The 14793-nt window shown below is 66.3% G+C and overlaps 1 protein-coding gene across 5 annotated transcripts in view; it reads left to right on the forward strand.

The window, feature by feature from the left end:
* The first annotated feature begins 1258 nt into the window (after positions 1–1258).
* The window catches only part of Plch2 (phospholipase C eta 2), a 34747-nt gene continuing 21212 nt past the window's right edge, over positions 1259–14793 (forward strand). For 2 of the 5 annotated variants that reach the window (XM_078025051.1, XM_078025053.1), the window contains exon 1: positions 13998–14337. In XM_078025051.1, coding sequence (XP_077881177.1) covers positions 14113–14337 — 225 coding nt within the window. In that variant the 5' untranslated portion in view covers positions 13998–14112. Of the gene's footprint in view, positions 1475–11232; positions 11380–12868; positions 13112–13319; positions 13451–13474; positions 13974–13997; positions 14338–14793 lie in introns of those variants that run through there. The other 3 variants (XM_078025055.1, XM_078025054.1, XM_078025052.1) reach the window with 3 other exon arrangements.

Genomic DNA, 14793 nt, shown 5'->3' on the forward strand with positions numbered 1-14793 from the left:
TCTTCTTGGCCTGGCTGACCCTACCACAGGGCCCTCTCCTGCCCTGGCCAGCCAGGACCCTCACTCAGACTCGTGCCCACAGGAGGATGCCCCTTACAGTGGCTCTGCTCAGTGGTGTGGACACAGGCCCTGGGACCCTGGCTGGTGTGGCCTTGAGAGACACAGGTCCGTCAGAGGACAGGTCCCAGAGTGCTGTCAGGGCACGCGAGTGTCACTGGAGGGGAAGGCTGCCCTTTAAGGGTGCCAGGCAGCCAGGCCCAGGGGCTTTCCTTGGGCAGGACACAGCTGGCAGCAAGACTGGTACTGGCTTCCCTCCCCTCCGCACCTGGGGACCTCGCTGGGCAGGAGGCCGTCACACCCTAAGGTGGTCCCAGAGGCAGCCCGGAGCTTTGCTGCTCAGGCCTGTCCTCCTGCCTGGCCTTCCCAACCTCGGGGCCAGCATCCCTAGGAGCGGCCCCAAGTCCCCTGGACCCTGCCAGGCTGGCTGCAGGCAGGGACGGCTGGGGTCAGGGGTGTAGAAAGTGGGGCTGCTGCCTGGCAGCAGGGTAGCTCCCCACAGGTCTTGGGGTGGCAGGGCTTGATGATGGGCCAGGAGATGGGAGGGGGTGCAGCTCAGCACAGGCCTCAGCCTCTGGTCCCGGGCACCTGACGGGACCCTGTGCCAGGGCAGTAGGGTCCACCCTTCAGCATCCCCTGGTGCCAGAGCCTGCTCAGTCAGGTGGTGAGGACTAGCCAGGGCACCCCTGGACACGGTGGGGTGGGGGGACTTGATGCAAAAAGGGTTGGAGCCTTTACTAGGAGCTGGCCCTGGGGCCAGGCCCCCACGAGGCTGGACACCCTCGGCCCTGGGCAGCTGGTGGAATGTCGCCTCAGCTACCCCTGAAGTCTCAGCCCTGGGGCACTCCTGGATCCAGCCCACAGGCCGGTGGTAATCCGGTGGGTGTTGCCAGACCGAGCTTTTGGCTCCTGCCCCCAGCGGGTGTAGTTATTCCTGAGAGTGAGGGCTGCCTCCTGGAGGGAGGGGGAAGGATGGATGGCAGGTGGTCGCTGGAGCTGCTGGCAGGAGCGAGCCGGCTCCACCTCCCCTTCTGGCCTCTGAGCCAGCTGGCTTAGTGCCGCCTGAGACCCCGAAGCTGTTGGCGCCCACAGCAGCCTGGGCGGGCCATCGGGCAGCCAAGGGTTAAGGGCAGGCGGGGCTCCCGCGGGAGGGGCGGTCCCAGTGGTGGCCCTGGCGCCTCGCCCCGCCCCCTCCCCTCCCTTCCTGGGCCGGCGTGCCGGCATTGGCGGCGCGGGCAGCAGGCTTTGAACGGTATGGGTGCTGTGTGCAGGGCGCCCCGGCTCAGGCTAGGGCTTGGAGGGTGCTGGGGGCCAGCGCGGGGCCCTGGCCCCCTCGGGCTGAGCTGGTAACAGTGGGGCTGGTGCCCGTGGGCCATGGCAGAGCCCGGGGCCCCCGGCGGGCTCACCCGGGACCAAGGTAAGCAGGCAGGAGGGTTCCTGAAAGGGACTGCGACCCTCCCTGTGGGATTCCAGGGCCAGAATGGTGTTGGTGGACCCCCGACTGCGAGAGCAGGCTGGACCCCTCCCCTCGGGTCTCTAGGAATCATAGGATGACCCCATTCCCCAATGACTACCCAGCCCCTCGCTCTCCACAGCCCCAGCCCTCCACACCCCCAGCCGCCATCCTGCAGGCAGATGCCCCCTGCAGAGGGTATGGAGGCCCAGGTGGGCAGCTGGAGGAGGTGACCCTGGCCTGACTCGCCCCCGGACTCCAGCCTGGAGGGGGCAGATCTGAGGGAGCTGGGGTGTCCAGTGGGGCTGCTCTCCTGGCCCAACCCCACTGCTTCCCGTGCCTGAGCTTCAGTCAGCACCATGGACAGGGCAGCATGGTCCTCCCTGGCGTCAAACATTCTTGCTCAGATCTGTCCCATTTCCCGACCTGGGGAACGGGCATTGCCCTAGGCAACCATGCAGAACAGCAGGGTGATAAGCCCTGAGGCTGCCCAGCGCTGCCCGAAGAATCCAGGCTGGGTGTGAGAAGGGGCTGCCCGCAGGGCTTCGGAGCTGGCGTCAGCAGCCGGGCAGGCAGGCATCGCAGAGCCTCCCTGGAGCAGTTTCCGTTTGCCCCAAATGCAGGAGTGTGTGGGGGCTCCGGGCCAGGTGTGGGAGCGCCAAGGGTGAAGCGGAACGGCAGGAAGAGCTTCCTTCCCGGGCGGGTTCCCGGGAGAGTGGAGGGGCTCCTGGTGGCTGTGGACCTGACTTGTTCTGACTTCTGATTGGCATGGATGCCTAGGAGAAACTGGGGCAGTTGGGAGCGCTGTGTGCCCTCATACGGAACACCCACCCTCTCTGAGCCTCCAGGGACAAGAGGGACAGTGTGGGAGCAGTTCACAGGATAGCCGGCGAGCACCTGAAGCCCGTGTGTCTGCGGAGTGTTCCACAGAGGGTCCCTGAAAGGGACTGTGGCCCCCCCCCCCGTGGGGTTCCAGGCCTGGCCTGTGCCCTGCCCCAGGATGAGTGTCCCCCTCCCGGGCTGAGAGGCCTTCACGGAGCGGGGCAGTGTGGCTGGGCTCTCGTTGGTGCAGGTGCTCTGAGGGGTTCCTCCTGCTCTGGGCACTCCCCACCATAGCCCCACTCCAGGGGGGCCGTCTCCACGGCAGATGGCCCCCGGGGGGCCTGGCTGTCATGTCTGGCCCACCTGGTCCACGAGAGCCCCCGGAGGCAGAGTCCTGGGCTGGCCACTAGTGGGGCAGGGGCTCTCAGCTACAGGTGGTCCCCAGGCCCCGGGTCAGGGAGACTCAGCCTGGGTTTGCAAGCCCCCAGGGGAGGGGACCTGGCCAAGGAGGGGAGGATACAGCAGGGGCAGCTGGGCCCATTCTGAGCCTCCATCCTCTGGGCAAGGGCCAGGTGCTGCAGGGAAGAACCACACTGGCATGGTCCTTTTAGTCACAGTGTGCGGCTGAGGACAGAGCACCATGGGGACGTGGGGACACTCCCAGCTCCTGCTTCTTCCCCTGGAGCACCAGGGCTGGCCCCCACCCAGGGAGTGTGTCCTCCTGGGCAGGGGTAGGGTGCCAGGGTCCCACGGATGTGCCTGCATTCACCCTGGTAGGCTGGGAGGGGCTGAGGAGGGGCTGAGTAACTGGACGCATCTGTTGGGATCCGGCTTCCAGCACGGCCCACGCGGGCGCTCCACAGGCTGCACGGACTTCCTGTGTGGGGAACGTGGGGGGCCGGGCGGGGGCTGCAGCCCCATTCCTGGGTGGGATGTTTTCTCTGGCTCGTGGAAAGTCACCACCTGGGCACAGGGACCCCATAGCAGCCAGGTGAAGGCCCTAGGGCAGGGCCTTATGAGGGGTGGACAGCCTCAGGGCACAGGAGCTGCTCAGGGGCAGGAGTCGCTGGCCCCGGGAGCCCTCCAGCTCCACCCAGAAGGAGACAGGCAGGTCCTGGGGTGTGAGGGTGGAGTCCCAGCTCAGGGGAGCAGGCCACTCATTCCTGGGGGCGGGTCCTGCAGCCTGCTTAGGCCTCATAGTCCGGGGACCTCCAAGGGTCTCGGGCATTGTGACTTCATGAGATGCCAGGAGCCTTTAGGGAGACGGACTGGGGGGGCCAGCTCTGTCTGCAGAACGCCCCCCACTGGCTACCTGTGAGTGCTGTGGGCTGTGGAGGACCAGGGCTCTCAGGAAGCTGCTGCCTGGCCTCCGGGTGGCCTGGGCTGCTCTGGCAGGGTGGAGTGCCCCAGAGGCGGGGACTCACCCAAGTGCTCAGCCCTCCTGTGTTTTCTCCTCCCAGGCCCTGCCTGGCCCCACTCGGGCTGCCCATCCCTCCTGCCTGACCTGGGCTCCAGGCAGCAAGGAGAAACGTAGGGTGGGCTCTGGCCACAGCCTGGAGGACTCTCCCTGGGAGTATCGGGCCCCCCACCCAGGGCTCCATCTGGTGACCTTCCAGGTTTAAAAGAGCCCCACCCCAAGCCTGCTCCCTCTCCAGTTCCTCCTGGAGTGTCCTGGGCAGTGGCGCGGGGGCCAGACCTGTCCCCCATGCTGGCCGTGCACCTGTCTTCAGGGAGCCGTGGCCAAGCGTGTGTGCATCTGCTCAGCCAGGCCTGCTCGAGGGCGAGGAGACGAGAACTGAGGCTCGGGAAAGCCAGTTGTTGGTGTCAGGGACAGGGCCCCAGGGACATGGGGCTGAGGGGCGCCTGCGGGAGCAGGGAGCTGTGAAATGGGCTATTAATAGAGTCCTCTTCCTGGAGGACTGTCGAGTGTGATTAATGCCACCACTGTGAGCTGAGCTGCCACATGCCACCAGCTGGGGCTGTGCGGGGCAGGGAGAGGCACATTCTCTGGAGGGACCCTCACTGAGGCTGGACTTGGCCCTGGGGCTGAAAGGAGGCCCGGGCTCTGCTGGGCAGCCAGAGGAAGGCCTGATGTGGGGGCCTCCCTGGGCTGAAGGCACTTCCCCCTGTGGCCAGACTGCCTGCAGGGGACGGGATGGGGCAGGAGCCCAGGGCCACCGACACAAGGGCCTTCTCTGTGGGGATGTGCTGGACAGTGGCTACCGGCCTCAGAGAATGTCCTGTCCATTTCTGCCCCTGTAGGCTGTGTGGACCGCCCCGGGACTGAGGGCTCCTGATGTTCAGCACCTTTGCATGCAGCTGGACACCTGTGGACCTCTGTCCGTCAGGCGGTTTCCATCCCTAAGTCCCTGTTGGGTGGTGGGACTATAAGAAGGCCCTGCTAGTGCTCTCCCTGGGCCAAGTGGGGCTGGCTCCCGGAGCTAATGCCGGCAGCTGAGGATGGCCAGGTTGCTGCCATCCCCACGCCTAACGCAACAGCCAGAGCTGACTGCACAAGCCCCAGGGACCTTTGGGAGCAGGTGGAAGGTGGGGCTGAGGCCGGGGCGAGCCAGGTGTGTGGTGAATGGAGCATGGATGGCCACAGGGGACCCTCTTCCACTGCCTGGGTTGCTCGCTGTCCCTGCCTGGCTCTGGGGTCTGAGAGCTCTGGTGGGAGAAGGCAGGGTGGCCAGAAGCTGCCCAAGTGGGCACAGCAAGACCTGGCCAGCCTGCCCTGCGGCTCTGTCCTAGCTGTGGAGCTGCAGGCCATGGGTCCTCCCTCCCTTCCCTCCCTCCCTCCCCAAGAGAACCCTCCGCACCCTGCTGAAAGCCAGCGGCCTGCCCTGCAGGAAGGGGGCTGCTGGGGAAATTGTGTCCTCTGAGCAAAGCACCTGTCCCTGATGTCTCTTCCCAAGCTTGTCTGGGCTGACCCCATCCCCTGGGCTGGCCACGGCCATCGTCTCCCAGCAAGCTGCCCGGGGTCCCTCTGGGGATGGTGGAGGAGCCGACTCACACTCCCTGATAAGTAAAAATAGTTGGGGAGGAGGCGCCCAGACGTGCGGGGGGACGCGCTGCTGCTCTCAGACGTTTAAATTATCTCGGCCATATGTGTGTGGGCCCGTCCCTCCCTCCCTCCCTCCCGAGCCGCGCTGGGCAGGGGCCGGGCTCATCCCAGTGGGCGCCCTGCAGGGCTGGGCTGGGGCTGCTGCCTCCCACCTCCTCTCCTCCCCAGGCACCACCTGGGCACCCCCTGTGTGCTGAGCTGGGTTCGCAGATCGAGAGGCGGCCCTGGGAGGGCCAGGGGAGCCTCGGCTCGTGTCCCACACTGCTGACCCTTCTGCTTAGGCAGACATGGGAAGGGACCCTCTGAAGGGCCTTCAGGAAGGCAAAGAGGACAATGAAGAGGCCTGGCAGGGGGACAGCCGGGCCTTGGTGGGCCAGGGCTGCTGTGGAAGTCCTGGGAGAGGGCACCAGGAGGGCAGACGGTGCCCCTGTGCCCAGCCTGACTGCTCACTATGAGTGCGTGTGCATCGCGTGCCGTTCCTTGTAGTTCCTGCTCCTGGCTTGTGCAAGGGGCATCGTGGCACCTGAGGGTGGCCCGGGACGTGTGTGCATGGGCCACAAAGCCCATGGTTGCAATTTGTGGACTTGGTGGGCTCTCCAGCCTGCCCCGGGGAGAGGCGGAGGTGCTGGGCTGTCCCTGGCCTTGTGGCCGCTGCCATGGGGCCTGCTGTGAAGACAGTGCCCATCTCTACCACAAGGCCACTCCAGCTGCCCTGCCTCCAGCAGTGTGGCCTTGTCCTCCTTCATGCAGGTGCTGTGTGTCCTGCGCGAGTTCTGGGAAGGAGGGCACCGCGGCTGCCGGGGACACTTTTTGATAAGGGGAAACTGAAGCCCAGAGGTGGAGGCGCCCAGGGGCACCTGTTGCCTGGCCGCTCTCCAGGCCAGGCTGTCGGGGCCAGCAGGGGCAGAGCTGAGCTGAGGAGGGTCACAGTGCCCTCTCGGAATCAGACGGGGGCCTGAGGCTCGTGGAACTCTCCCTGTCCCTTCTTCCAGCTTCAGATGGTCCTGTCTGTCTGTCCATCTGTCCTGGGCATCTGGGCACAGGTTCTCTAGGAGAGGGCTAGAGCTGGCCGAGCCTGGAGGCCCGGGAGCCCACCGGTTCCTGCCCCTCCTGGAGCAAGCTACGTGGCCTGGGCCCTCTCCTGTCCATCCCTGGCCCCTACCCACTTCCCACCGGGCAGCTGGGTGCTGGGTGAACAGGACCTCAGTCCTTACCTGAGGAGCTCCCTGGTCAGATCTGCGCTGAGGGGGTTTGGGAACCATGTGGCTGTGGCAGGGGACGGGGTACCACTGGTGTGTGCGGGGTGCAGCCTGAGGAGGGACCTGGCCTTCCTGACCAGGGCTGCTGGCCCTCAGGTGGCCTGGACTGGGAACTGGGTTCAGCTCTGGCCTCCATGTGAGTGTGGCCAAGTGTGGGTGCTTCCTCAGCCCCTGAGCCTGCAGGGTGGCACAGGACAGCTGGGCAGTCTGCGTCAAGTGTCCTGGATCAGGCTGAGCCTGGGCCACCTGGGTGTGGACTACAGTTGGGGTCAGGGCCTTGTGGGAAAACACAGGGCCAGGGCAGTGCTCTCAGTCCCACTGGAGATGCGCAGGGCAGCCGGTGCCCCGTGCCGGGCAGGCAGGGTGAGTCAGGGTGTGCCGTGGAGGGGCCTTGGGCCCACCGAGTCCCTCTGTGACTTGTTCTTCTGGGTAGCTCTCAGGCTGCAATTGGGGTGGGGGCTTCTTTGGTCCCTGGCCTGGGCCCTGAGTGTAACTGGTGCTGCTGGGTGGCTCTGTGTGGCTGTGGGGTCCTGGCTGGCTTGGAGGGGGGAAGGGTGCTTCCCCAACTGTCCTGGCTCTTTGGGAGCAGCCCCCCCCTCTGTGTCAGGAGTCGGGTAGGTGACCCTCCTGCCTGCATCTCAGTGGGCCTGAGCCCAGAGGGACCAGGGGCCTGGCAAGTGGCCTCTGGCTGCTGGTCTTGGCTCAGCTACACTGCGTGGTGACAGAGCTGCCCGGGGCTGGGACTCCCCTGTGACGTCCCCAGCTTGGGACACTGGCTCATTAGCAGCTGCAGGTGTGTTCCTCTGTTCCTTCCCGAGTCAGAGGTGGGTGAGGGTCACCTGGTCCCCAGGGCAGCAAAGGGAGCCTCGGGCAGAGCCATTCATCAGGCGGATTAGCTGGGCCTTCCCTCCTGGTCAGAGGAGGATTACAGCCTGCGGCTGCTGAGGAGGGGGCAGGAGTCTGGGGTGCAGAGGCTTCTTCCCTGCTCCCCGTAATAGAAACAGTCCCCGCAACAGTGTGGGGCTGGGGCCAGGCCCACTCCCTCTGGGCCCCTCCCAGAGCCCCATCCAGGCACCCACATCCCTCCCTGGTCACAGTGGGAGGCCAGTGGGTGACTTGAGGAAGGAGGGCAGGGGAAGGAGTGCGCCGCCTGGGGGACAGGCCCGCCAGGGGAGAGCAGGTGTGTCCAGGGGAGAGCAGGTGTGTCCAGGGGAGAGCAGGTGTGTCCAGGGGAGAGCAGGTGTGTTGGGGTGGGGAACCCCAGGGCAGAGGGGAGCAGGTGTGTCGGGGCCCCAGGGCAGAGAGGAGCTGGGGAGCCCCAGGGCAGAGGGGAGCAGCTGTTCTTGGATTCTGGGAGCTGGTGGGCTGTGCGGGACGTGCGTGGCCTGGCCACACGGAGAGACGGTGGGAGCAGGGCAGCGGGGAACCGTGGTGGCCTCTCCCCATGCCCAGGGCCGAGGAGTGTGGTGGCCCTGGAACACCACGGGTGTGGGCCTCGCCCTCTTGCCCAGCCTTGGTGTCCAGAGGCCCTGGCATCCCCAGAGCTTGGCCTGCTTCCTCTCCCCAGGTGGCCATGCTGTCGGGGGCTCCTGCCGCTTGTCTTTCCGGGGACTCTGGGGCCATGCCCCTTCCTGTCCCAGTGGCTGAAGGTTCCCTAATCCAATTCAAGGCAGAAAGGGCAGGCTGCTGCTGACCTCCAGCCAGCAGATGAGGTAGGGCCTCTGGCCAGGGCTCCTAATTGGAGTCTGGGTTTGGCTTTGAGTCGATTATATCGGATCTCTGTGGCCAGCTTCCTGCTGCCCAGGGACAGGCAGGCCAGGGCCACTCGGGCTGGCTGGGGCAGGAGGCCCAGAGGTCCTCATCACTGTGAGTGCTGTGGTCGTACAACAGCTGCCCCCAGCAGGGCTGGCCTGTGCCGTGTGGGGCCTGGCGGGGGGAGCTGGCCAGGGAGATGCCCAGAGATCCCGGAGGTGTGGAGGCCTCCATTTCCCTCCTCTGCCCTAGGGCAGCCCGAGCACTGATTGCTCCTAGGACGTGTGGCTGCCCTGGGGCTGTCTGGGCAGGTTGTGGCTCCACTGGGACCCTTGGCCACTTGGCTGGTGGATAGGTGGGCCCTCATGGCGCCTGACCCCTTCCCAGGTCAGGAGGCTGTCACGAGGGGGCAGCCTGCCCAGGCAGGCCCGGTCTCAGGGGCACAATGAAGTGGTGACTGTGCCCCTGGAAACAGCTGCCCCATGGCTCAGCCCTGTGGGCGTGGGGAAAGGCCAGGCTGGACGGCCAGCAGGGGCCTGGGGCTGGGGAGGACCTGGGCAGCCACAGACAGAGCTCAAGGGCCCTGCACTCACCCCCTGTGCTGGGAGCTGGAGCAGAGAGGTGTCCTGTGTGACCTGGGAGAATGGCCTGGGCAAGTGGCCTGCAGAAGCTGGTCACTGGGCCATGGGCCACTTCTGTCCCTGCTCTGGGCCTGCTCCCTCCTGGGCTTTGGGATCCACTTGGAGGTCCCTGTAAGCGTGAGGCAGGTGGGGTCCGAGGTTGGGGTGGAGCATCCAGGGTAGGCAGGACCTGGTAATGGCCCCAGGGGTGGGCCCATGAGAACCACCTCAGGCCTTGGGGTGGTGTCTCTGGGTCCTGGGAGGGGCCGTCTGTCCTCCCTTAGTCCTCAGCTCCAGGCCTGGGGCCCAGGACAGCCTGCTGCCTTCCCCAGGCCCCCTTGCAGCTGGGCGCTCCCTTGGCCTAGATCCTCTGGACGCTGGGTTGGATCCGAGCAGGATTAGCCGGGATTGGTCTGAGGTGGGGGCGCCGAGGCTGCAGCTCCCCAGCCCCCAGGATGCAGCTTCTTCTGGTCTCCTGGGGCCCTGGAGGATGGGTGGGCTGGCCGGGGCCTTCTGGGGCTGCAGGTGGCCGTCGGGCCGATGCAGCGGGGCCTGGGGACGGCCTGGGAGAGACTTGGGGCTCTGAGGGGGAGGAGGAAGAGGAGGGTGAAGATTGACAGCACAGAGGAGCCCTCCTGCCCAGCACTGCCTTGCCCGATCTGCTGCCCGGGCCTCTCGGGCCTCCGCGAGCCAGCCCCCACCACTGCCATCGCTTGGGGATGTGCTGGACCGTGGGAGCCGTGGCCCACCTGGCAGAGGTGCTTCTCTGGGTGCAGGCAGTATGGTGGTGTGGCCATGGGGCAGGTGGACCCACTAGGTGAGAAGGGCCAGGGAGCAGTTTCCCTGCTGAGGACTGGCCAAGCTCTACAGGGCCATGGGGCTGTCCAGGTGCCTTGGGGCAGTAGGGGCTGCTCTTGGAGGTGCAAGGGCCCTGGGGTATCCCATCCCATCCTGGGGATGAACAGGGTCCTGCAGTGTCGGCTGTTTCACTCTCGGCCACTCGGGCAGCCTGCTGGGTACCCCGACCTCCTGGGGGCTGAACCCGGGGTGGGAAGCTGGCAGGGCCAGTGCCGGGGCCTGGAGGAATGTGCTGGGGGCAGCTTGGGTGCTCCAAGCTGCCTTCCAGGGGGTCTGGGGCACCTTCTGCCCAGGCAGGGTGGGCTGCTGTGCTGAGCTGGCCAGGAGGGCCCCAGGGAGGTGACTGAACGAGGAGGCGCGCTGTGCTGCCGGGAAGGCCTGGCATCGCGTCCTGTGGCCCCCGGAGGCCGCGGTCAAGGCTCTCTGCCTCTCCAGCCTGCTCTGCTGGCAGAGGGGGCCTCATCCAGCTCAACCCTCCAAAACCCTGTGGTGGCCTCAAGGACCTGTGTGTCCCCCGTCCCTGCTGCACCAAGCAGTCACACCTGTGTCTTCCTGAGCCTCACTCCCTGTGAGTGCGGAGCCTGCGGCTCCTGTTTGCTTGTGGTCAGCACCAGCTCCCTCCTCAGAGTCCCCAGGTGGAGCTGCCCAGGTCCCCTGCGGCACCCACCAGGGGTCCCTCCCTATGTGCATCTCTCAGGGTTGGACACTGTTGAGCATCAGCAGCTGTAGCTCTTAGGGCTTGGGCTTTCTGTAAGCAGGTATGCAGGGCTTGGGGGCAGATACTGACCTGTCCCTGGGCCAGGGCCAGCTGACCCTGGCCTGGACTCCTTAAAGCCTATGGCCCCCTCTCCTGTGGACAGAAAAGGGAGATTTGACTAGTCCCTCCGACCTCAGATCTGTGCCCTCATGCTTCTGTGGCCTTGGAGAGTAGACAGTGGAGTGTCCTTGCTGCCCACTGGAGAGGAGGAGGCTCCTGGGGATGCCACAGGAAGGGGGTTCTGGCTCTCAGGTGTGGCCTATGGGCATGGGTAGCACCTGCTGGGTCTGCCCTATGCCTGGCTGAGGGGTCTCTTCTGCTCAGTGGCTCCTGAGAGCCAGGCTAGCCACTGGGCCCTGTGTCTAGCTGTGGGCTTTCCATGCTCATTCAGTCTGAGTGGTGGCCCCTCAGGGTCCAGACTGACTGTAGCATCGTCCAGGTGTTTCTGGGATGGGCCACGGCCCAGCAGAAAAGGGCAGTCCCCCCCTGGGGTCTTGCCTGGCCCCAGCCCTGGGTGGGTGGACGGGGGTAGGCAGGGCGTGGGCTGCCGCAGCTCTCCCGGCCCTGAGGTCTGTCTCTGCTGTGTGCAGTGGAGCGGTGCATGAGCAGCATGCAGGAGGGCACCCAGATGGTGAAGCTCCGAGGCGGCTCCAAGGGCCTGGTCCGCTTCTACTACCTCGACGAGCATCGCTCCTGCCTCCGCTGGCGGCCCTCACGCAAGAACGAGAAGGCCAAGAGTGAGTGGGCAGCTTGGGGAGCGGGAGGGACAGTCCCAGGGCTCAGGAGCCCTTCCAGAGCAGCTGCTGGACAGTTGGGTGCTGAGCCCCTGTGTCTGGGGTGTCTCTAGACTCACGTGGCCTTGGAGTTCCACGGTAGCCTCTGGACTGCAGGGCGGGAGGGGCTGGGGCTGCTCAGGGGCAGGGTCCTGGGGTGAGGTGGGCTGGGGGCAAGCAGCCCAGGGGGGGGGGAGAAGAGCAGCCTGAAGACAGGAAACAAGACCTGAGCCCGGCGCCCGGGGTGGGGCTGGGGCACCGAGCACTGGCCCAGGCAGCCTGGGTGGGAGCACGAGGGGAGATGTGGCCAGCTTTGTGCAGGGGCAGATGGGAGAATCCGGACACTGAGGGCGAGGTAGGAGGCCAGGGTGGGAGGGACACTTGAGCCTTACAGACCAGGGGTAGGTGTGTCCAGTGCCTGCTCTGGCTTTGCTGAAGGGCAGTATCCAGGTGTGCCAGGGAAGGGCCTCAGTCTAGTAGTCTCCAAGGACACCACCGAGCCCCAGGAGGGAACATGGTGAGGAGGTCCTGGATTGGATGGCTCCTCCAGACCCCCAGGGGCCAGCATGAACTGTCCCCTGGGTCCTGGGAGGTGGAGCCTCCCGAAGGCTGCTCAGATAGGAGAAGCCCCAGCGGTCAGGGATGTCCACTCTGTGCTGGGCACTGTTCCTGGCTCTGGGCTTCCTGTGGGAACTGAGGCGTGGAGCTGGTGTGGCCATGGTGAGGTAGGCCTTTGCTCACCGCACTGACCACTGAGAAACCCAGGAGGGGCAGGGGAGCAGGCAGACGCAGGTCAGGCTGCCGGGGAGCAGCGGGGGCAGAAACCAGTGGACTGGGCTGGGGCCCCGCCGGCCTCCCCTACCCCGGAGACCCAGCTGGTGCTTGGAGCCCCCCTGGCCATGAAAGCTCCCGGTGGGGCAGGAGCAGCAGGGGCCAGCTGTCCTCTGAACCGATCCCGCCACATGCCAGGGATAGAGAAAGGCCAGCAGGCAGCGGGTGGCGGGGTCAGCAGCTGTGCTGAGCCCGGGGTGCCTGGTGCCCAGAGGGGCTGCCTGTGGCCTGCACATCTGGGAGGGTCCTGCTGACACCTGCCAGGACTCGTCACAGAGGCTGAAAAGGAGCTGGCCTGAGCTGGACGGGTGGACGGGCTCCTGGGAGTCCCGAGTCGGCCAGATGCCTCTCAGGAGGGAGGAGGGGCTGCGGGGCCAGAGCCGAGCCACAGGGGGTCCTCAGCCCCGTGTGTCTGGGCCAGAGCCGAGCCACAGGGGGTCCTCAGCCCAGTGTGTCTGCGCTCATACTCCTGAAAAGGCTGGGGGCCCCCGCAGGCTCGGGGCGTTGCTGGCGCTGGGCCGTTTCCGTGAGCGGAGGTCAGAGCCCCAGGGTGTGCAGCCCGGGCAGGCGAGAGATGCCTGGCCCCTGGGAGGCCCTGACCCGCCCTCCCCACCACCGGCAGTCTCCATCGACTCCATCCAGGAGGTGAGCGAGGGGCGGCAGTCGGAGATCTTCCAGCGCTACCCCGACGGCAGCTTCGACCCCAACTGCTGCTTCAGCATCTACCATGGCAGCCACCGGGAGTCGCTGGACCTGGTCTCGCCCAGTGGCGAGGAGGCACGCACCTGGGTGACCGGCCTGCGTTACCTCATGGCTGGCATTAGTGACGAGGACAGCTTGGCCCGCCGCCAGCGCACCAGGGACCAATATCCTTGGACACTGGAGTAGGGGCAGAACCCAGGAGCAGACCCCTTGACTGTCCACCTGGGTGGGGCTCCTGCCCCTCTCTGGGTCGTTGGAGGAAGGAGGATGGGAGGGGCGCCTGGGCTGGGGTCCTCCCTTCCGGGCCTCGGCTGCAGGGTGGGGCGGCGTGTCCAGCCTGGGACCCTCGTTGGCCCCTAACTTGGTGCCCAAGTGGCTGAAGCAGACGTTCGACGAGGCGGACAAGAACCGGGACGGCAGCCTGAGCATCGGCGAGGTGCTGCAGCTGCTGCACAAGCTCAACGTGAACCTGCCCCGGCAGCGCGTGAAGCAGATGTTCAGGGTGAGCCGGGGCGGGCCCTGCCGGACACCACGGGGCTGCCGCCCGCCGGGAGGGGTCCCGGGCGCACCAGGGCAGCCGCGCCCGCCCGGGCTCTTCAGCAGAGGAAGGGGAAGGCACTCCCCCAGCTGGGCCTCTGCCAGCTCCGGGGAAGGGGCTGGGCACAGAACACAGGCCCGGCCCCAATTCTGGGCACTCGGGGCAGGCATGCGGGGTCCCTGGGTCTCAGAATGCCTTGGCCGGGGCAGGGCCCCCACTGACCGAGAGGCCCCGGTGAGCTGACGCATGCTGCCTTGGACAACCGCCTGGTGCTAGACGTTATGGAAATGCACCCCACAGGGAAGCGGAGGCCTTCACTGTGTGTAATTAGTTCTTTCCGGAACCTCTGCGAGCTGAGGAACTCTGCTGTCAGCAGGTCCTGCTTGGGGCAGGAATGGGCTGAGCCAGCACCAGGCCCTGGGCCTCCTCACCTGACTGCAGCCTGGAGAGGGGCTCATGAGCTTCAGCACCACGCCTCCCCCAACACGTATGTGTACCCGTGTGCGGGCTCACACACAAGCGTGCTCACACACAAGCACGTCCACGCTCTTGGCCTGACAGCGCCGCTCTGTCCAGTTTCCTGTGCTCTCCTGCTAGACAGGTAGTCATGCCCGGCTGGAGTGGGCATGGCAGCAGATCTGGCCCACGTCCGATTTGGGCTGGTGCTGTCGGACTGCCCACCGAGGTCTGCAGAGGCCCCTTGGGGACAGAGACTGCCTGGGCAGTGGGACTGGCGCATGGCTCACGTCTGGTGTCAGCAACCGCCTCCCCCTGGCTGCTTGGGGACGGCCCAGCCCCACCCCTTCCGGGCCTCTGGGGGCAGCTCTGGGTGCAGCAGTCCCTTCCTCAAGGTGAGGCTCCTGGGACCAGGCAGCAGGACCCCAGGGGAGCCTCACAGGTAGGAGGAGGAGGAGGAGGGTCGGTCGGCCCTTGTTGGATGGGCCTGCTGAAGGTCCAGCTCAAGGTCACGGCTTGACCTGTGGCGGACCTCTTGCAGCCCGTGCTTGCCCACCCTGTCATGAGCACCCTGGGCCTCTGGGCACTCGTGGGCTCTCAGGGTCCCTCTGTGCAGTTCCAGGCCTGGCTGTGCCCTGGCACCACCAGATCGTCTGCAGGAAGTCCTGGGGAGGGGGACAGACTCTGCGCCGGGCTGGCAGTGGAGTGGGTAAAAGGGGTCAGGCTCCAGGGCTCTGGAGAGGAGCAGGTGGCACCTCACACCCCAGAACCCACGCAGTTCAGACCCAGTGGCCCTTGTCCATGGTGGTCGGCCAGCCAGAGATGGCCCCAGTGCCTGAGCACCTGCTCTC

Source organism: Ictidomys tridecemlineatus, chromosome 11 (assembly GCF_052094955.1).
Source record: "Ictidomys tridecemlineatus isolate mIctTri1 chromosome 11, mIctTri1.hap1, whole genome shotgun sequence".
Classification (NCBI taxonomy): domain Eukaryota; kingdom Metazoa; phylum Chordata; class Mammalia; order Rodentia; family Sciuridae; genus Ictidomys; species Ictidomys tridecemlineatus.